The 24,752-nt window shown below is 26.4% G+C and overlaps 1 protein-coding gene across 1 annotated transcript; it reads left to right on the forward strand.

Moving 5' to 3' along the window:
• Window positions 1–1,107: 1,107 nt before the first annotated feature.
• PNKP (Polynucleotide kinase 3'-phosphatase) lies at window positions 1,108–23,412 on the forward strand. The gene is made up of 15 exons (XM_087168320.1): window positions 1,108–1,386; window positions 3,016–3,351; window positions 5,385–5,551; window positions 5,636–5,715; window positions 6,664–6,742; window positions 9,125–9,332; window positions 9,801–9,868; window positions 10,787–10,879; window positions 12,971–13,063; window positions 15,681–15,708; window positions 16,984–17,045; window positions 19,824–19,933; window positions 20,012–20,099; window positions 21,394–21,461; window positions 23,207–23,412. The coding sequence occupies exons 1-15, from the start codon at window positions 1,251–1,253 to the stop codon at window positions 23,328–23,330; spliced, it is 1,740 nt and encodes a 579-aa protein (XP_087024446.1). The 5' UTR covers window positions 1,108–1,250; the 3' UTR covers window positions 23,331–23,412.
• Window positions 23,413–24,752: the final 1,340 nt, after the last annotated feature.

Here is a 24,752-nt window from a genome sequence, read left to right on the forward strand (position 1 = left end):
TTGGATGGAGCTCCCACTCTGCATTTTTGCATTATAAAACCAAGTGAGAGGTTTTCTTGGACGATGGGTTGGATTTTGTCATTGGAATCCGTCATTCACTAAGAATTTTGGAATTAAATGACTAAGCAAAATTAATTACTTTTGATAGTTAAATAAGACAAAAATTAAATTTTTTTTGCCATTAAATCCTCGTTATTGGATACATAATTTATTGAAAAAAGTTATTTAATCTTCATTTAATTTATAAGTCAACTACCGAAAATAAATTACATAAAATATATTTGATCAATATGAAGTTAATAACATTAATAATTTATAAGGCAAAATGTTTTCTCTCGCAGTCCCAACAATTCTCTACAAAAATAAATAACTATTAATATTAATATATTATGTTCAAATGCTAGATGTATTATAAAAAGCTGTATCGCAAAACATATTTTCATATATTTTAATGGTATACCATTAATTCCTCTGTCACTTTATGTAGTGTATTATTATTATTTTAAAAACAGTTGAATTTAAATTATAATTATGAAATATTATTATTAAAAAATATTTTTCAACCAGACAATTAAGTTTAATATAATTTATTTAAATAACCGTAATAGCTATCGCCCCTAAAACTGTCTCAAAAAATTTATAAATTAAAAGAAAAATAATAATTTCGAAAATTTTGGTACCCTTTGAAATAAATGATAAATAAAAAATAGATATACTTCACCAGAAAAAAAAGTAGGAAAAGACACCTTTATGTGTACTTTAGTAAAAACTTTATTTAAATTATTAATTAAAATATAAATTAGTCGAAAGAAACAATTAATATATTTAAATAAATCCAATATAATGTTAATAAATAATTTAGTTTTTAAAAATTCTATGAAAAATTTTATACGCTTTAAGGAAAAAAGAATAATGTTCTTTTATTTTTAAATTTTTTGTTGTTGGTGAAACAATGACAACCCATCAAACAATGACAACCCATTACCAATTTCACATACACAGGTAGAAAAGCATAACTTATAGCTATTGTACCGATGAATTAGTTTCTGTAAAGTGGCGCTGTTGTCAACGTCGGCGCGATAGCTCTGAGGCTATCTTACCGATAGTCGGTGTAATAGACACTGCCAAAATTTAAATGTTTATAAACAAATCATGACAAGTCATTCCAGTTCTGCAGTGGTTGTGTTAAGTTCATATTTTTCCAGTCAGTTTCAAGGCCAATAAATTTCTCTTAATTACTCTTTATTATCATGTCCATAAAACAATGTATTTTACGTAGTAGAAGTTATAAATTTCGAGATGTTATCCTTCCTAATGAGACACCTGTTATTGTTGGTAGAGGCCCTCAAACAAGAATTCGAGATCGGAAATGCTCTAAATGTCAAGGTATAATAAATCATATTTATTGTTATAATTTACTTTAATCGGCCGGAAGTTTCCAAGGCTTTGTGATTATTCTGCCGCAGATCACGATGCTGAAATCTTTCGATTTTAAACTTTCAATTTATGTTGTCTTAAAATTTCTCTAATGATACTATAAATCCTACATATCAAGTCTTCCTATCGATTTACATACCTATCGCTAGCAAGATTTTTTGCGCCTGTCTACCCCTGTAAAACATAATAATAAATTTAGAATATTATTATGTAGCATTTCAAATAACTTTGTATGTGGTCCCCTGTATCAGTATGCACGGAATTTAGCAAAAATGTTTTGTGTATTTATTTCGTTTAATGTTATTTGATTTTTCCCTTTTTGAAAAGATTTCAGTATCGGTAACAGTGCTGAAAGGGGGGCAACAACCAAAAAGTGGCGCAACATAATTAGGCAAACCCATAGTGACTGGGTATTTTTCCACATTGAAACCTGACTAAAAATTGGTGCCAAGTTTACTACACATCAACTGGGCAATGGGATTCTGGAAACAAAAACGAAACATCATTAACTGGGGCATACTCTTAACCAGGGCTGTAGAATATGTTTGATTTTGGGAACAAGGTTCTGATGAAATTCAGATGGCCTATTTGGAATTAAATTGAAATAGAATGCAATTTTTTTTTTGTAAAATAATATGTCACTTAACAAAATTTTTCTTGGTTTAAAAATGTAATGGAAAATAAATCTTCTACATTGATTTTAAAGGAAATTGCAAACTAAAATAACTGTGTCCTGGAAAGTTATTAGGCTCTGATAATTTTCTGTACTCCTGCTTTTTTGCACAGGATGTAGTGTTTTTAAAAGGTGCTTATTTTCAATTTTCGTTTTTTAAAAGCCCTTAAAGGTACTTTTTTCATTGGTTGTTTTTTAAAAGTGCTTGATTATCCCATTTTTCTAAATGAGATTTTTCCTTTACAATGTTGATTTTTGCTATGAATTATGCAAAAGAAAACAATTCACATTGTTCGATTCAACGTTTTCACAATAAATTCAACCCTAATCTATTTTAGCGTATTGTCAGCCCGTAGCGTATGAAAACGTCATTCATTTTACATGATTCAAAATTTTATGATTTTTGACAATTGTCAAAAACAGTACCAAAAGTTTTTTTTTTGACATGATTGTTAAAACAAGATAAAACCGTCAATTGTCAAAAACTTTCCTACCCTGCCTAATAATGATATTTTTTTTAAGTGCTTAAAAATATTTTTTGAGTTCTTGAAAAGTGCTGAAAAAGGTGCTTCTTTTTTGTTGAATAATTTGGCTACGCACCCTGTAGCAAGCTTTGGGCAAGTCACTATATATCTTTATTCTCTGTATAGGAACCTGGTAGTTTTAGTTGCCAGTTTCATTTGCCATAATCAGTTACTGATATGGAAATGTTCCAAGTAACTTTAAAATAAGCCCGGATTATATATATATATATATATATGTTATTTTATTAAATTTATTTGAAATCTAAGAATCTAGAACTTGAATTGTACAGTATTACTGTTGAAATAAAGCTATCTCCATATTTAGTTGTTAGAATAAAATATTTAGTTTTTAGAAATTTAATCTTGCATTGTTATTTTTAGTACAAATCACTGCATTGTATAAAAGCCAAAAAGCCATCATTCGTCAGCTTGGTACCAATCCATCTGAAGTAGACAGCGGGCTATTGGCCGCAGATCAAGAATTGGAAGTAGTTGATGGCTGTAACATCAACTTGCTAGAAGGTGATTTAATGTACACTTTAGAATTTTTGACTACTGAGCCTGAGACAAGGAGTAAGCATAAACACAGTTCAAGAACACCAGGTGCTACTACAAAAAAATTGAAACTATCATCCTCTCCTCCTAGATATGATGACACATCAACTCCTCTAGAAGAATGTTCTCCCTCGATTGCAGAAGCTTCTGCAAGCAAAGAAGGTAGGTAATATAAGTGGGGTGATCAAAAGTGTTCTTAAGCGTAGGTGTAGCATCAGAGGGCATGCTCTCCCTCAGTAATTTTCAAAATTTCAGAATTTTTTTTAAATTTGTTACTTTTTTAAAATAAATACTAGAAAGAAACATTTTTTATTTAATAAAAACTTAATAACTTGAGTTATTTTATCAATAATTTCATGAAATAATTCGATGTTTAGCATTTTAATGTGAATGGCATTCTTTTAGACTTTCTGGAAGTCTCATATTAAGGAATTACACTGTTAAATTATGATCAATCTGATTATCACATAATCTTCCAGATAATTGTTAAAAATGAACAAGGTTTGTAAAAACTTTTACACATTTTGGATAATTGTGCACAAAGCGATGATATAACTAATTTCTGACCTAGATTAAATTTATGTATTTATGGGTACTATTCTTTTATTAAAACTATATTTTGTTACAATTATGATTGTGTACTATTTTTCAAACACGACTATATTTCTGAAATTTAAAATGGAACATACTCCTATGAAAAAAATTTCCTCATATTTACTTAACAGAGTAATATTAAAAATAATTGAGAGTAAAAATTTTAAAAACCAGTACATGAAAATTTCTTTATTGTTTAAATTATTGGTTATTGTATAAATTATTTAAAAATACACAAGGTCCAAGAAATCTGGAATTTTTATATTATCATTCCTTGAAATATGATTGCACATCAATCTTAACCTTGAGAAGAAGTGGTTATAAAGAAAAAAATTATCCATGGATTTTTTTTTCTTTTTAATCTTAAGGAAATAAAACATCGAAATTCAGACTTTACAATGTGCCCTGAATACATTACAGAGTCTGTCGTGTTCCACAAAAATTTTTAGTTTTTACCAATATTACAGTTATGAATAGAACTTCTCAGTTAAATACAGAAAGTAACTCTTGAAACTAAAAACATTTATAAAATTTTCTCTATGTATTTCAAGAGTTTTGATGTGTATATTCTAAACAATAATAAAAAAAATAAAAAAATAAAGCTACGCTGATGTTCATGAGACCCAGACTTTTCTAGAAAGTTACTAAAGAAAGAAAATACTTCTAAATATTAACCCACTAATGTTAGTGTCACTTTTTAGAAACAATTCAAAAATGTCATCGCAAACTTTTAGAGGTTATTTTTTTTGTGTAGTTAACTTCTTACTAATATTCTTGTCTTAAATTTAATCAAGGATAGTAGATATTAGGACATTCATCAAATAATAAAGCTAAAAGTAATTTTTCACCTATGAGCAGAATAAGCATTTTTTTTTTCTTTAAGTTTTTATTATTATATTCAAGATACATTTTAAAGGATACAATTAAAGAAATACTTTTGCTATAATATATTAAAATACTTTTGCTTCACATAAACTTAGATTTTGATTTTTTTTAAATTGTTTTAAATTTTTAAAAGCTTCAAATCTTTTTAAAACAATGTTTTTTGTCATCGGGTTTTTAAGCGGTTTTTTTGTTTCCAACATTTAACATAAACCTACAAAATATATTTTTAAAAAATTGTGCCTTAAGCATTAATAGATTAATGAAGTAAACTCATTTAAATTTGAACTTGACATTCTTAAGTAATTTATATAAACAGCATTTCAACATAGAATGTTTCATTTGCCATAATAAGAAAGTTTTATACTGATCTTTCTTGTACTATAATAAATTTAATTTGATTAAATTTTAAGTTATTCATTCATATATTACTTCTAAAAATTTGTATTGATTTATGAAAGAAATGGGGTCCTCCTGGACAAAATGCCAAACCTGCTCTAAATTTACATAGTTTTTTTACGTCTATATATTGTATAGATTTGGATTCTTGATCACTAAAATAGGGGGGGGGCACAAATGCAGTGGCTTAATCTTCTCCAGTAAATTGCTCATATGGTCGCCTATTTCTAAAATCTTCTAATAGTAACATTATGTGAACACTTATGGCTAATATTATGTGATTGAGCTGTATCTTTTTTAAATCTGTTGTGTTTATGTAGATATTTCACTGCAAGACAGTATTGCTGATGAAGAAACAAGTCTCGAGACACTTCATCAATCGGTTGTGAGAGATTTCAATTCCTTATCAACTCAGGATCGCTGGGAAGAGTATGATCATAGCAAAATATTTATTTTTACTCCTGCTGGCATCAAAGGACAAAATAAAGTATTATTTCCCATGCCATAATTAAGAAAAAAATGTCTTAGAAGCTTTTGATTCTAAGAAAAATCAAACTAATTTCCATTTCAGGTGGCAGCTTTTGATTTGGACCATACTATCATAACTACACAATCAGGTCGAGTTTTTCCAACAAGTACAGATGACTGGAAGTTTGTGTTATTTATTTATTTCTTAACTTTATTGATTCGTTTTAAAAGTATTTAATAAATCATTAGCATTTAAAAGCCATGTTTAGTTGAGAATTGTCAAAATTTTTTAATCCCCCTGAAGATTAATCCGATTTATGTCAACCCTAACTACTGAGACCCTAAAGAATGCTGATCTTTTAATTTTTTGTTTTGTATTCCTGTTCTTTTTCATACTTTTTTTTATGCTGAACTTAATTTATAAGTTCTGTTTAATTTTATTGCTTTGAAGAACATATTCTAAGATTTCTTTTGAATTTTGCATAATATAGCCCGAGCTACTTTTAACCCATAAACCAAGACTTACCAATCATTTGTCTTGCTTTCAGACACCATCGGAGCAAAAGCTACTATATTGTTTGATTTTTTTTTTTTTTTTTTTTTTTTTTGCCTATTTTTCCCTCAGAAAAATTTTAAAACAATTTGTGTAATTAGATTTGTGCTTACAATAATGTATGAAACATTAAAAAATTTAAGTAATTCAAGCAGTTGAACAGTGTAATCAGTTACACTTTGTGCAACTGATTATACTGTTTTACATTTTTAACTCTTTCTGGTTAAGTGTGTCTATCTTATGTGATCTATCTTATAATACCTTGCTGTATATCAGAGGAGTAACCCTGTGGCCAATAACACTCGAAATGGTTTTTAAAAATTCAGCAAACTTTGAACTGTAAAGTTACTATATAAAATTGCAAGAAAATAACTTTGAACTGAGCTTAATAAATTTCCTAGTACACATTTTCAAATTTTACTCATTTATTTGCACTTAACCACTTGTGTAATTGTATCTAATAATTTGTAAATATTTTCTGTACGGGAATTTATTTTTTTCTGATTGATTTATCATTTCCATTGTTTTAGCTGTTTTGTTATATTAATGCTACTTTTTCATATTTTGTTCTTCTGCAGAATTTTTTATGCAGAAATTCCTGGAAGAATAAAAAAGTTACACAATGAAGGATTTAAAATAGTTATATTTACTAATCAGGTAAACCTTTTAAATTTATTGTTTGTTTTTTCTTCTTGCATTGATTTATCATATACATATTTATTTCTTTTCCCTGCTACAAATGGTCTATGTCATCATCGTTGCTGAACTTGCATTTCGGGTGCCAGATGTTCTGCTTTAATTATTCAATCAATTTTCTAAAAACATTAAAATTTGTAAGAAAAAACCAATTCCTAAAAAATAAATTGAGCTAATAATTAGATTCAGAATTATTAGATGCCACTTGCTAACAAGATTGGGACGCTAAAGTGTGTCAACTATTCAGAAAGGTAGTGTGTGTGTGTGTTAAGCAAAGTGCATAAATTTCTAGCAACTGTGAAGATAAGATTTGTAGCTGAATATTAATAATTTCACACTGTTGAAAAAATTTAAAAGTTGCATCGAACTGCCTTGTAATATGTGCTATAGAATCTTCAGAACCACGAAAATTTTTATCTCTGATGGAATTGTCACAAATCAAGCATTAAAATTTCACACTATAATAGCACATCAATAAAAATTGATTGCTCAAGTATATGATTTGAAAGTCAGTACATGATAATATTTTCTTTTAAAAAATATTTTTTTCATAAGCAGAAACAATTATTGTGTAGAATATGATAGAAAACACCATCTGATTTCATAATTAAAATGTCACATAGTTTAAAATCACACAAATGCACTTTATAAAATTAAACTATACTTATAAATATTGCAGTGTCTTAGAAAAAGCAATTGTTCATTTCTGTGTTGACGTTTTGATAAGAAATTCACAATGTGTTGAAAATACAGTCAAATCAGGAATGAGTTTAGTAAGATACAAAGACATAAATATTTATCATTTATTTTTCTTAAATTTTATAACTTCAAAATATATATTATGCCCAAAATCATTTTGAGGTTTTGTAAAATACTCAGGTCAATAAATATTCATAAGCAATCTTAGCTATTGTGTTGAATTAATTAAAAAAAACTTTTTTTTGTACAAGGTAGCTACAAAATACTGTTACAAATATCAAATCATTTTATTGTACAGATATTAAATAGAAAATCATAAATACGCAACTCTAAATGGATCGATAACATGATAAACACTATAAATGGAAGTCTACCTTAAAAAAATTTTATTCGAATCAACTACAATCTTCATCGACTGCTAAAATAATCTCTTATGTTATTGTCTGATGTCGGCACGAATCATTTTAAGAGGTAATTTGTCCCAATCATGCAATTAAGAGGCTCTAAGAGTGTCCACACTTCTATGCTGCTTAGCATTAGCTGTAGACTCTAGAATCCCGCAAACTCAGTAGTCTAAAGGATTTAGATCCGGTGAAGAAAAGGGCCACTCTTTTGGCTTAATAAATTTCGAATAATTGACATGGACCCAAGCCTGTGTTGTTTTGGCTCAGTGTTACATTACTGAGTCTTGCTGAAATATCCAATCGATTTTGGAATACACTCTGTCAGCATGTGGCAATAAATGTGTATCCAGTACTTCGTTTTTGTAATATTCAGTATTGATTTTTACCCCTTTATCAGTAAATTTCAGAAAAAATTTCCGTTACTTGACACTGCATCCCAAACCATTACAGAATTCTTGTTCTGAAAGGGTTGCACAGTTCATACACTTTCAGGTAAATCATCAAAGGTTGCTGCATATACAATATTAGTTTTAGCATAATAACTTTGCTCTGTGCAAAATATTTTTCCACCTGAAAAGATTATTCTGTCAGCACTTTTGGCGATAAGGGCAAAAACCTAGCTCTTCATTTAATATAACTTGCGTAGTTCTACGACTCACATTCTCCTCAGCAGTCAATTTATTAACAGAGCGTTGTGGTTTTTTTCGTATCTTTTCACAAATTATTTTAATGTACAAACTGAGCATGGATGAGCAGACTTGGGTCTCTCTTTACAGCTTAGTTATCCAGTAATCGATTTATAGTTTGCTATATAAATGTTCTATTAAACCCAAGAGATTTTAATTGCTTAAAGATTCAACCCGCAAAAAATATGTGTGAAATAAATTTTAAAATTACTGACTTTTGCAGTTATTATTTATACAATAAAAAAATTTTAATTGATGTAAAACGTTGTCAACTTATCTGGTATTTGAAAATCCTGATTTATCTTCTATCGTTATTTTATATATTAGGAAACATGTAAGTATTGCGATTCCTCTGAAAATCAACAAACAGCCAGGCTATAGTTTTTGTTGACTTATCCTAAAATGGGGTTTAAGAAATGGATTTCTAAATTTTGAGTTGCATTGTACTTCTCTTCCTAATTCATATTAACTTAATCACTAGATTATTAACACTAACTTAGTCTTTTATATGCATTGAAAAAAATGTTATTATTCTTTTCTATTTTTAATGCCAGAAAGGTATTTCTCGGGGGAAAACATCAGCTCCAGACTTTAAGAAAAAGATACAGCGAATCGTGCAGAAACTTGGAGTTCCAATACAGGCTTTGGTGTCTACTGGCCATGGAAAATACAGGAAGCCTAACACTGGAATGTGGGATTACTTACTCCAGAAATGTAATCAGGGAATTCCTATTGATGTTAAATCCAGCATTTATGTTGGAGGTATTATGATTTAAAATACTTTTAAAATTTTAATTGTAATGCTGCATTTTTCATATCTGCATATATATTCTCAAAGTTTTCATTCAATAAATATAAAAAGTGTTACATTTTTTAAAAAAACATTGTAAGAACTAATTGAGTCCTCTTATTGAAATATATATAAAAATATTCCAAACAAGTCCCAAAAAAAAATTTTCTTATAGTTAAACAACATATACAAAAAAAAACTTTAAAGTATTATTAAATACTAAATAAATTTAAAAAAAAACATTTAATACTTACAAAAGTTTAAAACCAATTTTACAAGTTGACAAACAGTCACTATAGTTTAAATAAAATGTTGAGCATTTTTTTGAAAGGCATTTTGCTACTATAAAATTGGTTCTAAAGTCTGAATTACTTTTTTTATTGTAGTTGTTGTAGTTTTTTTAATGTATTTTAGTTTAATGTTTATCATTGTTTTCATAGATGCTGCTGGCAGGCTGGAAAACTGGGCACCTAAAAAGAAAAAGGACTTTTCTTGTGCAGATAGACTTGTAAGTGTAATTGAAACATTAAACTTGAAAAAAAACTAAACATTATATTTTTTAATCAGACTTAGAACTTTCTTGTTATAAATATTTTAGTTAAAAGTTTCTTACAATAACGATCGCTAAATTATGCTTGTTAAGTGTTAGTTTCCACTTTTGTTTTAAATTATTTATCTAATAACAAAGCCTACCTGATGAAATACAAACTGTTTTATTCTGAAATCTGTACTGATTTACCACAGTATTTTTACCTAATCTTAAACTAAATTTGGTTGAGAAAATAATGACTTTGATTGTTTTTCCTCCTCTTCCTACTTTATTTGAATTCTGCATAGAAAATGTCTAGATAACTTGTTTCTTTTCAAATCCTTATGATTTGTTCAATTTCTTAAAAAGAAATTTTAGTTTGTTTTAATATATATACCTCTATTTTAGTCAATAAACTATTGATATTATAATAGTTAAATTCATGATGATAGCTAGTGATGTAAAATGAAATCTGAAAATAATAATCAAAAGAAAATCTGAAAATAATAATCAAAAGAAAATCTGAAAATAATAATCAAAAGAAAATCTGAAAACTAAATATGTAAAAAAAAAATGTTTCACTTTAAGTTTTAGGAAATAATTTTTTGTGTTACTGTGATAAATTATAAATTAGAGTTTGTTTTTATGTGCACATAATTTAATATAAAATTCGTATGTTGATGTGGTTGTGGTATATTTCAGTTAAAGTTAAATGTTAAAAAAATTATCTTGAAAGTATATATTTTGTCAAGATATTTTTTTTTTCACTTTCAAGCAAAACTTTTTTTAAAAAAAAAATTTTGCCATGATGTTAGGATAAATTACAAATTCAAGCTTGATTTTATGCACACATAATTTAATGTAAAATATATTTATTTGATTTTTGGTATATTACAGTTTGCCTTAAATGTTGGCCTGCAGTTTTACACTCCGGAAGAGTTTTTCTTGGGACAAAAACCTGCTAACTATAAAATGCCTCTTTTTGATCCTGTAAGTGTTACATTTTATTTTTATCATAACTGCCATTATCTTTTCATATAAGGAAGGAGTAATAGGATTGTGCTGAAACCAGTTATACAGAAAACAATGTAGTAAGTACTAATAAATATAGTAAAAAGCGAAAATATGTTTTAGTGCCTTTAAAAAGCATCAGTAGCTAAACCAAGACATAAAATTCACTGACATTTTATGACTTTGTTCAGATACCGATTCTTATATGTGGTATCAAAAAATTTATATGTCTTTAATTATCTTTTATGTTTTAAATCAGCTTTAAATTTTTTAGATTGCTTATTATAACTTTTATGTTACCTCATAAGTAAGCATAACTGATGGCGACACTGTGTTACCAAACATATTTGACTTTTTTTTCACCTGTTATATATTTATATTTGATAATAAATAATTCCAACCAATTATTTTAGATCTACCACTACCAAAAATATGAGCAATTTTTTGTGATTTTGATAAGTTTTGGGGGAAATTCATATTATAAAGAAAAGATTTATGTTATTGCATTTGAAAAGAAGTGATTAAATCTTTCTTTTGACAATATTCTTATGTCAAGATTAAAGATTAACAGAATTATTGTACTATAATAGCGTTGACAGTAGTTAGAGTTCCCTAACTCCCCAGAACAATTTACAAATTATACATAAAGAAAGATAAAACATGATATATTAATTAATATAATTATTTTTGATTAATGTTGAAACTCAACCTTACTCCTTCATTATTTTTTTAAAAAATAAAGTGGCTATAATTTTATTAGAACATAGAAACTAATACAAAGCTACTTAAGCAATTCATGATTCAAAATTTTCACTGTTAATGGACCAAGAATTTCATAATTGATCATTATTTCTTAATTCATCTTCTCATTGAACTTCATAACTCACTCATTGAATAAAAAGGTGGTTAACTGGTCTTTTGGCTGGGAACGCAGCAGGTGGAAAGATCTCTTTAGGTATTGCAAATGATCAGTCGGCTAATCAAATAATCTGTAACTATCAATTGATTTTCTAAAATACAAATAGTTTTCAAAGTTTAACATTCTGATTCCTACTATGAAAAAAAAATCATTTGTTTCATGCTTTTTGGTTAATAAAAATGAACAAAGAATGCAAACAAAGCAAAACCAACCAATTTTTTTAACAAAAACAACTAACATTAATTGGGGATATAAGCTAATAATAGTTATAACAAAAGCAACTAACGTTATAACACTAAACAACTAAAATTTCAATTTTATGCTTATGTTTGTTGGTAAAAAGTAAGCATTAAAACAATAATTTAGTAATTTCTTTTACATTTAATTAAGTCTGTCATAAAAGAAATGTTTTATTTTTTGCTTTTACAAAACGTTAATTAGAAGAGGTTTTTATTCTTCTTCAAATAACTATTCATTTTTTAATTAATTTGATACATGTGCATATTATAAACTTTTAAAATTGATTAATAATGAATTTTTAAGCGACATAATTTCATTTTAATAATTAGAATTTAGAATACATTGATATTGATCATTAAATTATGGCAATAGTTTAAAATAAAGTCTTCTATTAATTGCTAGAAATTATTTTTATAAAAATTAGTTGCATCACCTATTGATTTGTAAAGTAACTACATAGAATAGTAAGGTAGATCACATCTTTGGGTGAGATCCAATATTTCGTATACATATCTTGAAGGTATGTTAGTGTTGCCATTTCAACACTCGAAATAGTACATAATTAGCTTGTCTAAGAAATTAAAATGAATTTTTATCTCAATTTTCTTGACTTTTTTTAGGTTATTGTTCTTTTCTAAATTTTTTAAAATAGTGAAAACTACTTAATTTTTATTAAGAATTTAATTTTTTTTTAATAAAATAATATTGTATCTAGTTTAATCATTTTAATATTTAATAACAAAACATTTTCGTAATAAAATTTCTACTTTATTTATTTTTTTAGAAAAAAAAATGGTTTGTGTATTACAATTAGCCGTGAAAATTTTGTAAATAAAAATCTACAGCAACGGAATTAATGTAAAAATAAAATGCAATTATGAATTCTATAATTATTTATGTTCATTTTTCAGAGAAATATACGGACTGCAACACTTGGTGTGAAATGCTTACCGTTACCTAAAGAAGATTTAAATTCTGATACAATATTTGCTTCCAGTTCTGAGGTAAGCAATTTTCAATAAGTTTATTTTATTTCTTCTATATTGTTATGCAGAATATTTTTAATTCTAGATACTATCTCTGAGCCTGAAGTATATGAAACAATTATATAATTCGAAATTCGGATAATTTCGAAAGATTAAATACACAAATAAAAATAGTTAAATCATACAACTATTTTTTTTGTTGTTACTGTGGCCAAGAATATACTAAAATGTAGATGATTTAAAATGATGAGTTATGTTTTTAAATTTTTTCTTTCAGAAAAATTCTCATGTTTATAGATTGAATATTTTGTCTTTTTTATTACTTCAATATATTAAGTATATAAATTTTAATTTTTCACTCTTTTTGTAAAAAAAAATATTTGAAATCAATAAAAATATTTTTTCCATTCAAAAATACTTTTTATTCCATTCAAAAATAAAATATTTTAATGGAATAAAAAGCACATCAACTTAATATTAAAAGTTTATGTAAACAAAATATTTGTTGATTTATGGTCAATGAGGAATAGTTTGCTTTCAAAGAGTTTTGGAGGCGTCTAGGGAAGGGACTTCAGACTGATAGTTATTAAAAATAAATATCAATAATATTTTTGTAAATATTTTGGATAATTTCATATAAAATTAAATCTTTTACTGGATGGATCAGGGCTCAGCAAATCTTGCAGATATTAAAAATTACGTCTCTCTTTCACCTTGCAATTTCAACTGTTAATTCCTTTATGCAGAATGATTGATCTAAACTTTTTAAATGAAAAATACTTGGCTAAAACATTAAATCCATTTTGTTTTGAAACTTCTTATTTACGCAAGTAAATCAATAATATTTAGGTCACACAAATAAGATTTCTTATTCAAAATCTACACATATATATCCTTATGTATAATCTATATATATCTTATACAAAAGTATTATTAATTGATTTCCTTTTTTTTTCATTTCTCCCTTTTGTTTTTATCTACACCATTCAGTATAATTTTCATCAAAAGTTGAGGGGGTACTTATTTGGTATTTCTAATTAAATATTTTCATGCTCAATTAGAATTTTTCAATGACACTGGTATATATGGCAATATTATTTACAAGAGCTTTGATTGTGTGTTTGTGTATTGTTTATAATAAGAAAGAATAAAAGTGAATTTAAATTAAGTGGTCACAAAAAATAAAATAAAAATAGCATAGTATACAAGCGTAAGTTTAAATCCATGAGTCGTTCTAACAAAAAGAACAATTTTTCAAAAATGAATTATGATAACTGTTATTCATTAATTAACCCATTCTTTTAATTATTAATCCGATTGAAAAAACTAAGGCTCTCTTTCTGTTGCATGAAATAAATTGATAAATTAATAATAATATCTTATACAAAAGTATTATTAATATTTATTTTTAATAATCATCAGCCTAAAGTCCCTTCTGTAGACACCTCCAAAACTCTTCGAAAGAGAAATACCAATACCCAGACTTTAAGATCATGGTGGCTGGGTATATTACAGATGTAACTTTTCAGGCATTTGGAACACTAAACATTTAAATGGTTCTGAAAAAATCCAAATTCAAATGATATCAATTTAATAATTATAAATCTATGGGACCTGCAACAACCTTGTAAAAAGAACTGTTGATTTTTAATGTGTTTTCTAAAAGTCTAATTTAAATAAAAAATGCAAAGTGATTATTAAAGTGTGTTAAGTTACTAAGTGATTTCTAAAACCATACAAACGGACCACATCACATAACACATTCATTTGTATTCTATAGTTTATTCTTTTAAAAAGTACAATTCTTCTGAGAGAAGTTTGAAAAATGGTATCAAATGCTATACCCATTTTCTTAAAATAGCTATGTCCATTTTCTTAAACATGCATTTCAAGCTGTGTCCATTTTCTTAAACACATAATTTGAGCTATGTCCATTTTCTTAGATCTGAATTTGGAGCTATATCCATTTTCTTAAACACACATTTCCTGCTATATAAAATTTCTTAAAAATGTATTTTGTGCTATGGCCAGAATGAAAAAATCGCCAACAATTAGCTTGTGAAATATTTTCAGTTAATTCTTTTAATAATATTTTTTTATGTAGTTTATCCATTGCAAGCAATTTTTTTTTCTCTATTTGGATACCTAACTCTTAGTGTTAAAAAATTTTCCCCGAGCAGTATGCTTGTTAGATTGATTTGTGCAATAGTTAATTTAATATCTGTTTTTTTTATTTTTTCGTTCCTTTCTTTTTACTTGATTGAGTTGTTGTTTAATTGATCAAATTGTTAATTTAACACTCTTGCCTGTTCAGTATTTAGAGAGAAAAAACTGCTTTAAGAAATTTTGTTAAATTTTATTTCTAAATTATTTTTACTCTTTTCTATTTTATTTTTTAAAATTCAACAAAATATCTTTTTTATCAGATTCATAGTATAGAAAAAGAATCATATCCATAAATTTTTTTTTCGATAAACAAGTGCTACAATATAATTTTTAAAAACCAATGTAGGGAACTCTGAAAATTAAGCTAAATTTAACTTTGCTCGAAATTAGGAAAGGTGATAATTTTGATACTATTTATTTGTGATCTATTATTTTACATTTTTAATTTTATTTTATTTCTATTTTTAAGATGGTTGTGTTTGTTGGATTTCCAGCAGGTTAGTTTCATTTAAATACTATTAATTTCCATCTTACCTTCCTCTCTAATAAAGAAGTCCTCTAATTTTTTTATTCATTTTTAATATTATCTATTTTAAAGTGTTAATACTATGTTATGTGTGTGCTATAGTTTTAAAAAGATTCTTTTAAGTCCATTACAATACATTTAAAATTTGTTGTTTTAAAATTGGTTGTTTTTAAAACAGGTTTATATTATATTTTATTTCCGGTTTTATTTTTTAGAAAAATTAGGCATGTGAAAACTATGATTATCAAGAGTATTTTCAAACTCGAAAATAATTTAGGTGTGTTGTAGCATATGTGAACCAGTATTAGTATGTCGTGCAAATTACACCGCTTAAACTGTATGTAAACATTTGATTTGGCATTAACTTTAATTGAAGTGTTTGATCACTCGAGTATTTGTCCTTATTTGGATTTTGTGCCATTAAACCCTATATTCAATCAATCAATCACTCAAGTATTTGATATTTCAACACCAAATTCATACAGATGTTATACCACAGATTTTTCATTACAGTAACTTTAGATAATTTTACAATTTTACTTAAAATATTGCATTTAGCAACTGGCTTTAAGACGGAAAACGTTTATTCTTTTTACTACTAACCAAAATTCTATTCAGATTTTCAAAATTCTATTCAGATTTCAAAATTCTATTCAGATTTTTTATATATATAAATAACTTGAATTCACTATCTTTTCCTGGACATCAATTCTGATAAAAAGAATCTTTTTACAAAAACGTTTACATTACAGTAATTAGGGCATATGCAAAAACTTTTTTTTTTCTTGCAACCCCTTTTAAAAAAGTTAAGCTTGAAATGCTATTAAATGATTTGTTTAACCTTTTGGAAAAAATAGTTAAGCAAAGGATTTTTTTATTTAAAAAAAAAGGAAATGCCTAAATGATGTGTCCTCTTAATTTTCTGTCATTTTAAAATTGTTGAAATGATTGGTGCAGTTTTGAGTTTTATCATGGGATCACTATTATAATTTGCAGATGACAAAGTAGAGTGTTTTATGCTTTAAAATTAAATTTTTTATTTCATATTCATAAGAGTTAACGGTTCTGTGTAGAAAATTGTTTTAGCAAAACTTACTTTTTAATATAGATTAAAAAAATTAGGTGCACTATAATATTTGTTTGTATAAAATTTTCTGAATTTATATTGTTTTGTTGAAAGATCTGTTTTTTATTTACTACACTGACTTTTAATAGCATATTATATTGTTTTTTTTTTTTTTTCTAGCTGGTAAATCTCATTTTGCTTTATCATATTTAATACCAAAAGGATATGTACATATAAACAGGGTAAGTAAAGTTCTTGATGTTTAAATATTTCTTCTGTTTTATACATTACAGTAATTGTTTTCTCAAATGAATGTTTTATCATAATTCTGTTAAACTTTTAAATCCCTAACAAGAACGAGTTATCTTGTCTAATTTTTTAAAACTAAATATTTCTATCACGGAGCTTTCTTATTTGAGTAAAATAAAAGAGATTATTGAAAACATAAGGTATTATCCCATGAACCGTGCTATAAATTGTGAGATTGTTTGATGAAAAAGATTTAAAATCATTTTGTATACAAAATAACAATGAGCAAATTTCAAATTTATGGTGTTTAAATTTTGCAACAATGAGTATTTATTTCATTTTATCTTACCAATAGTATTTTTCTCCACATATTTAAGCATAATTTAATAATAATCTAATATAGTGAATGTTTTGTAGTTTTTATTGAATGCTGAAAAAAATCAATGATTTTTTAAACATATTTTAAATCTACATTTCATAAGATTTCATTAATGAGCATAGTTTTGTAGTTATTTTACTAATTATACTAAAATAAAGGTTTATATATATTGGAACCATTTAAATATTACATTACATATTTTTACTTCATGATATGTAGTGTTCTTCACTCTTGATATTCTTTATTTAAACATCAAATCGAATTTTGTCTAAATTAACATGATTAAATTAATTTTTAGTTGTTCTCAAATGAATTCTCTATTGACAGAGAGGGGTACAAAAATTAATTTTTAATCCACTTGAAGAAAGTACAGCCATCACAGTACTTATGTTTATGAAAAATAATGCACTTGTCGGAATTTTGTTAAAAAGGAGAGTTATTCTTTAAGTTAAAAGAAATAGTTTATAAAAGAAAAACGTTATTTTGATAAGCTAACCATTTGTGTTCAAAAACATTTTATCATGGAAGACTTAAGTGGCTCAATTTTATTTTCAAATTACAATTGTGTAAAAAAAATTCCAAACCTAACCTCTACATTCTAACATGAATGTAAACGCAGATCTGAAACTCACACACTTTATTTACCCCATCCATTATTTATTTACATTGCAATGAATCACAGGTTTCATGACTGGAAAAAATACCGAGGACTAAAGATATCACCCATGATCATGCAAATGTTATATACTTATGAATTTTAATTTTTGTATCTTTATGGATTTAATATATGATAAACAGGTTTTTTCTATGATATATGAAAAAATTAAGGATGTTTGTAGTCTAATATTTTGCCTGCCTTTTAATTCCCTTTTTATTGAATATATGACAAAGTTTTCATGGGACAATTCTTCTTGGAAATAAAATTACCTTGTATTTACTGTAATAATTTGTGCATGTGAGATACTAAACTTTTTTAGTTCAGTGATAAGTGATTTGAATAATAGATTTCAATTATCTTTGAATTTATCTATAAATTTATTATCCAAAGTAGGTTTCATCATCATCATCAATGGCTCGACAGCCCAGGGTGGGCCTTTGCCTTCTCAAGAAGTTTTTTTCCAGACTAACCTTTTTTTTGCCAGTTTTTTCCAATTTTTAGTTTTTAAGACCAAAAGGTCTTTCTCTAGGCCATCTCTCCATCTTAAATTTGGCCTGCCTCTTTTTTGTGTGCCAACTGATCTGGAATTGAAAACTCTTTGTGATACGGAAAACTCTTTTTGTGATCAAGACCTTTCTCTCAAAGGTACCCAACATAACCTCATCCATACAAGATATGGACCAGGTTTCACAAGCATATGTTAAAATTGATCTTATAAGAGATTTATGTAATAAAACTTTTGTTTTTCTATAAATTACATTAGATTTTGTGTATTTTCGAATTCCATTAAAACAGTTATTGGCTATAGTAATTCTTCTTTGTATTTCCATTGTGGCCAAAATAGGTTTAGCTCCAATTAATTTGAATGATAGGGATTTTAATTAGGCATTTTTGTATCAGATTATTTGCAGTCTGTCTCAGTATACCAATCCCCGTTGAACTCCAATTATCTTATGCCAAATTATACAACACTTCTGTGATTATGCAACACCTCTTCCATTCAGGCATGATACTAGTTCTAGATTGGTTAATCTGCATTAAGAATTATATGTGGAGAAATAGCATTAAGATGTAATTATTTAAAGCAAGTTAAATAGAACACCTAAAGGTCCATTGATCCAAGAGTGAGAAATCGGAATATGATAGAAGAAGTTTTTAACTCATGATTATGCAGAATATATGTCACATTAGTGATTCTAAAACCACTGAATCAACCCAGTCTTTTGAGAGACTTTAAAAATAATAAAATCTAATGTCACTTGATTACTATTGGAGACAAATCTGAAATATGACTGCTAGGAAACAACAATTAAAGAAAATTCTATCATTGATTTTTTTTCTTCATGATATTGTATTGATATCTATGATAGAAAAATTTAAATTTAAAAAAAAGCACTACGCATAATTAAATGTTGTTTTTAAAACTTTGTCTCAGTTTATTTTTCATAGTTTTACTAATAGCTTAATGTTAATATACTTAAAATAATTTATTAGAAAAAGTTGCCAGCTATCCGGCAGTTTCAATTTTCCAACATATCCTTGGCCATAAGTATGTCAGATAATGGCATTTTACTGCTCTTTCTATAATATAAGTATATATTATAGAAAGTTCTATAAGTTATAAAGTTATATAAGTTCAATAATATAAGTATATATATCTATTATATCATGTTCAATTTTGTGTATTGTTAATTTAAAATCACTATTGTGGTTTTTGTTTATTTTATTTTTCAGGATACTTTAGGCACTTGGCAGAAGTGTGTATCAGAAGCATCGAAAGCTCTTAGTAATGGCCAAAAAGTTGTGATTGATAATACGAATCCAGATTTAGAAAGTAGAAAAAGGTTTGTCTCATTAAATCATTTCAGTTTGTTTGTATTTTTATTTTACATTTTCAATACATCAAATATGCATTTTTACAGATATATTGAAGTAGCTCAGAAATTTAAAGTACCATGCAGATGCTTTCTATTTGATTGCTCACTAGAACAAGCCAAACATAACAATGTGGTATGTTTATTATAAGCTGTATCATTAGATTTTGTTCTTTTAAGCCATTTAATCCTTATAAGATACAGATACCTTTTGAACGTTATGTTGTTTGAAATTAATGGAGTATAGCTTCTTCTAGGGCTATTCCCATTAAACTATGAACAGTTTAACCTCCAAAATCCAGGTTTCTAAAATTTATAAGCCTCTGATAAGCTGAAAATTTTTGTTTCAACTTGAAATTTCAACTTGTGTTAAAAAAAAGGAGCTAAATCAAATTTAAACTAAAGGTAATGTACCAAAATGTGGCATCCTTATAATATCATATAAAAAAGTCAATTTTAAAAACCATGGCACGTCTATAGCAATCCTCCATAGCATTACATTTTGCAAAATCCATGGCAATAACTAAAAATAAAAATTTACAAAACCATATGGACTTACTGTAAAATCATTATTAATTGAGCTTGTCAAAAGAAATTGCTCAAATGCACAGCTCAAAATTCAGTTTTCATATCATAATGCTATCATCTTCAAAATATCGGGAATTAAAAACCATATGAAGATATAGATAGCAATTTTTGCCAAAAAAAGTAATCAACAAACCCAAGAAGATATATTATGGAACCAAGATCAAAAAGAAATTACTCAAATATGCTTGCTTTTACTACTATTGAACCATTCAAACCTAAGGACTTAAAAAAAACCTAAGGGTTGGATTTAAAAGGGCACTATTCAAACCTAAGGATTTTCCATAGGAAGCAAATTAATGATGAAAAATGATTGACAGGGCAATATTAATTCTAGCCCTCTTGCAGTCTGGTTTTTCCTCATTATATTTTGATTAATTAATTTCATTAGTTGTTTGGTAAGTAATTTTGTTTAGTTCCCAACATAGAACTTAATTGTATGTTTTGCAGACAATCTCACACTTGAGCCATCCTTTCAATATATATTTTGTTAACTGCTATAGCGAGGTTTGTTTGCGAAAAAACTTGTTTGATTCTGGTAGATGGTTTTTGTTTGTGGACTCATCAAGTATGATATATAACAGTAGGAATTCAATGGAATTGTTTGGGGGTTTTTTTAAAGCAATAACTTTCCAATTAACCTAATATCGTTAATAAATGAAATTCTGTATTATAAATTTGTTTTAAATATAAATGTTAAACACAATTCACAAACTTGAATATAATGTATGTAAAAGTGGCTATGGAAATATAATTAATTTACTTTGATTATTTTTAACCTTTATTTTCACTTCTTATTTTCTTAAACAATTAAAATTAGATTAATTATTTTTATTATTACATAGTTCAGAGAACTGATGAACCCAGATGACAAGCATGTTGGAGTCAATGATATGGTATTAAATAGTTACAAGTGAGTTTTTTTTTTTTTTTTTTTTTTTTTACTTTTTAATTTGTGGATTTGATAACTTATTTCTGATGTATTGTTTTTCTAATCTATATTGAAGGATAAACTTTAATTGAAAAATAATTTACATTAAATTCAAAAAAATTAGTTTCAAAAATAAATTATAATTTTTATTGCCGTATAAAAGCAATGTTTTATAATTTGAATTACTTTTATTATTCTATAAGGACTATATTAATGTCTATATTTAAAATTATTTTAATGTCAAGTCATCAAAATTGGTCACATAATTATTTTTATTGTACTTTTCGAACTATTCAGTTTCTGTTATAACATATTTTCAAATTATTTCCATCAGTAATAATTGTCTAATAATTTTTATGTCATATTTATTTATAAAATATGTTATGAAACTCAAATTTTTAAATTATCATTTTTCACTCAAAAATATTCACACAAAAAAAAATTTTTTTAGAAAACAAGTTGAAACTTGAATGGCAAGCGGAAAGTGCTGCAGATAAAATGCTCTTTTTTTGTAAAATGGCGCTTTCTAGAAGACAATAATTTTTATACTAATTTAATAGAGCTAATATTGTAGTTTTATTTAATTAATAATAACATTTAAAATCTTCTTTTGAAATAAAAAAAAATTCATTTTCATGTTCATTAATGATCCATGTGAGTTATGTGTAAAATGGCACAAAATAATCTATGAAGTATTTACTATTTTACCTTCCCCTTTGAATGTATAAAGAGGACTTTCTTTAATCTTCAGCTTAGTTCTATAAAAAAAAATTTCCCAATTTTCATTTTTGTAAATGAGGATGTTCAGTTTGAAGTTGATGTTCAGCTTTCCACAGTTACATCAACTTAAGATTAAATTGTTGCACATTAAGTGTACAATGAGCCAAAAAAAAACGGACCACCCTGAATAAAAAACGCAAAGAATGATCAGATGTTCACTTTCTAGGACTCATTCCTAATGGGTCAAGGGGTGGCCGCAAATATGCTAATTAATTACTTCAGACGATATTTTAAGTTATGAAATCAGACACAAAAACATATTTTTTCTGCATAAACATGTTTTTTTTCTTGTTGATGGATTCAGATTTCTGACATCCAAAATATAGGGGGTAGCCACAATATGGGAAATATGGTCCTCATAGTTTGGTCAGGAGAGCAATCCAATGTTTGGACTCTCTTTAGATCAAAAGTTATTCTGAGTGGTACTTTTTTTTTTGTCCAATGTGCGTTAAATTGCCATGAAAGCTATATGAAGAATTAATTTTTGCTAAAATAAAATAACTTTAAATAAAAAGCAGCATGAAAATTCCTAGTGTCTGATCACAGCCCACCCTTCATATAAGTACAGTTAAACTATGTATATTTCATATTTAGTTATTAGTGTGACTTTATACATTAGCAAGATTTATAAAGAATGTGTCATAGATTTTCAAAAACAAAAATATCTCAAAGTTTTTTTTTTTCCATATCAGTTACATCAAACAAAATATCCACAATTAAAATCAAAGTGTTCATTTTGTGATTGGCCCATAAAAACAGTTATGGCCAATGCAGCTTGAATTCAGTGCCATGCAAAAAAAAATTATATGAAAAGATATTTAAGAAACAAAACTGATAATTTGACACTGTTGTTGATAGTTATTTTATTAATCTTCCTCTTTCTCTATATTCTTTGTTTCAAAATTTTTTTTTACTTATGTTTTGATACCATGCTGATGTTCTTACAGGGGTAAGTTTGTTGAGCCAAGCTTGAAAGAAGGTTTCACATCTATCATTAAAGTTAATTTTATTCCAAAGTTTAAAAACAAGAATGAAGAAAAACTTTTTAAAAGATTTCTGATTGAGAAGTAATGTTTTTCCATCAAATGTTTGTAAATAACTATATTTTTATAGCATATTGTGTCAAGTAGAATAAAATATTATTTTATCCATATGGAAAGTTTATCGTTCTATTTTTACTATGGGGCTACTATTTTTAGTTTTTAAATTTTTTTTTGTTACATTTAACTACTTTAATTACTGATGCTAATGATGATACTTAATAGTTATTAGTACAGTAAACAGTCTGCATTAGCCAACATTTTTAATCTGTCAGGATCTTGTTAAATAAGGGCTCATAATAAACGAGTTTGGGTGTTCTTGCTCAATCAAGTTTCTTGTGAGTAACAGATTTGCTTGCATTTCATTTATTGGCTGTAAAAAACGCTATTATATTGATATGGAAAAATTATTTTTCTGCTTTACTTTAAGTAAAATTCTTCAGTTTGGAAACAGAAACATCAAAGTGGATGCTTTGCGTCAGAACAAAGTAAAGGGGGGGGGGGGGTGCAATAAAAGATAAATGTATATTTCTTTATTTTTCTAAAATTACTGCAAAAATGAAACTTTGATTTTGAATTTTTTAATTCAACTTTCATAAACGTACTGTTGTGTTTTTATTTAAACTAGCAACAATTTTTTTTTTTTTTTTTTTTTTTTTTTTTTTGCAATTTGGGAAATAGTAATAAAAAAATTTGGCTATAATTATTCTGGATTACAACCCCCTTAAGAAGTTACATGGGCTTTAACACTATATTGCCCAAGGAAGTCATTTTGATTGCTTTTTCATTTTCAAAAAATATATAAATAAGTGTACATAATAATACAGTTTGAATCAACTTTATTTTCTTCTTTTCTTTCCCCCATCTATCTAATTTAATGAAAGGAAGTTCCAAAGGCTCTCTCTCAAAATGTTTCATTCCAACTGACTTAAAACTACAGGAAAATATTTTTGATGTGTACTAATGATATTCTTTTACTATTAAATAGAAAAAAAAATTTAAATAGATTTTGTTTTAAATTTTAAAAAATTATTAATCTTTTATTAGTCAACCTGGAATGGGAAGATGGTATATGTTCTATTTTAATTATTCAAATTCATGGCAGTTATTTCAACAACATAATGTTGCCAATTTATTTAAACGTTTTTCACTACTTCAGTTCTAATTTTAATTAAAAATTTAAATGTATGTATCAGTTTCTTCAAAAAGTATTTTAAATTGTTATGCTTTCAATATTATTTAATTAAAAATTAGATATTTTGTTAGCCCTTCAGTGCAGAATTTTTATTAAACATATTTTTCATACTTTTTTCATTATTTTGTATTAATTTATGTCAAAATAAGTTTAAAAAAATTTAAATTTAACATTTTCTTAATTTATGGTTATGAAATACATTATTAAACACTGGTGTCTTTTTCTGTGTTGAAGGTCAAATCTTCCAAACACGGCTCA

The sequence above is a fragment of the Parasteatoda tepidariorum genome, chromosome 1, assembly GCF_982258835.1.
Source record: "Parasteatoda tepidariorum strain Cologne lab strain chromosome 1, Ptep-v5.0, whole genome shotgun sequence".
In the NCBI taxonomy this organism is placed as follows: domain Eukaryota; kingdom Metazoa; phylum Arthropoda; class Arachnida; order Araneae; family Theridiidae; genus Parasteatoda; species Parasteatoda tepidariorum.

What these genes read in the sequence shown, in the direction of transcription:
- PNKP (XM_087168320.1), top strand. Translation starts at nt 1,251, where the DNA reads ATGTCCATAAAACAATGTATTTTACGTAGTAGAAGTTATAAATTTCGA. An exon ending in AGCTTCTGCAAGCAAAGAAG is followed by an intron (nt 3,352 to 5,384) that starts GTAGGTAATATA and finishes GTGTTTATGTAG; the next exon opens with ATATTTCACTGCAAGACAGT. An exon ending in GTTTGTTGGATTTCCAGCAG is followed by an intron (nt 15,709 to 16,983) that starts GTTAGTTTCATT and finishes TTTTTTTTCTAG; the next exon opens with CTGGTAAATCTCATTTTGCT.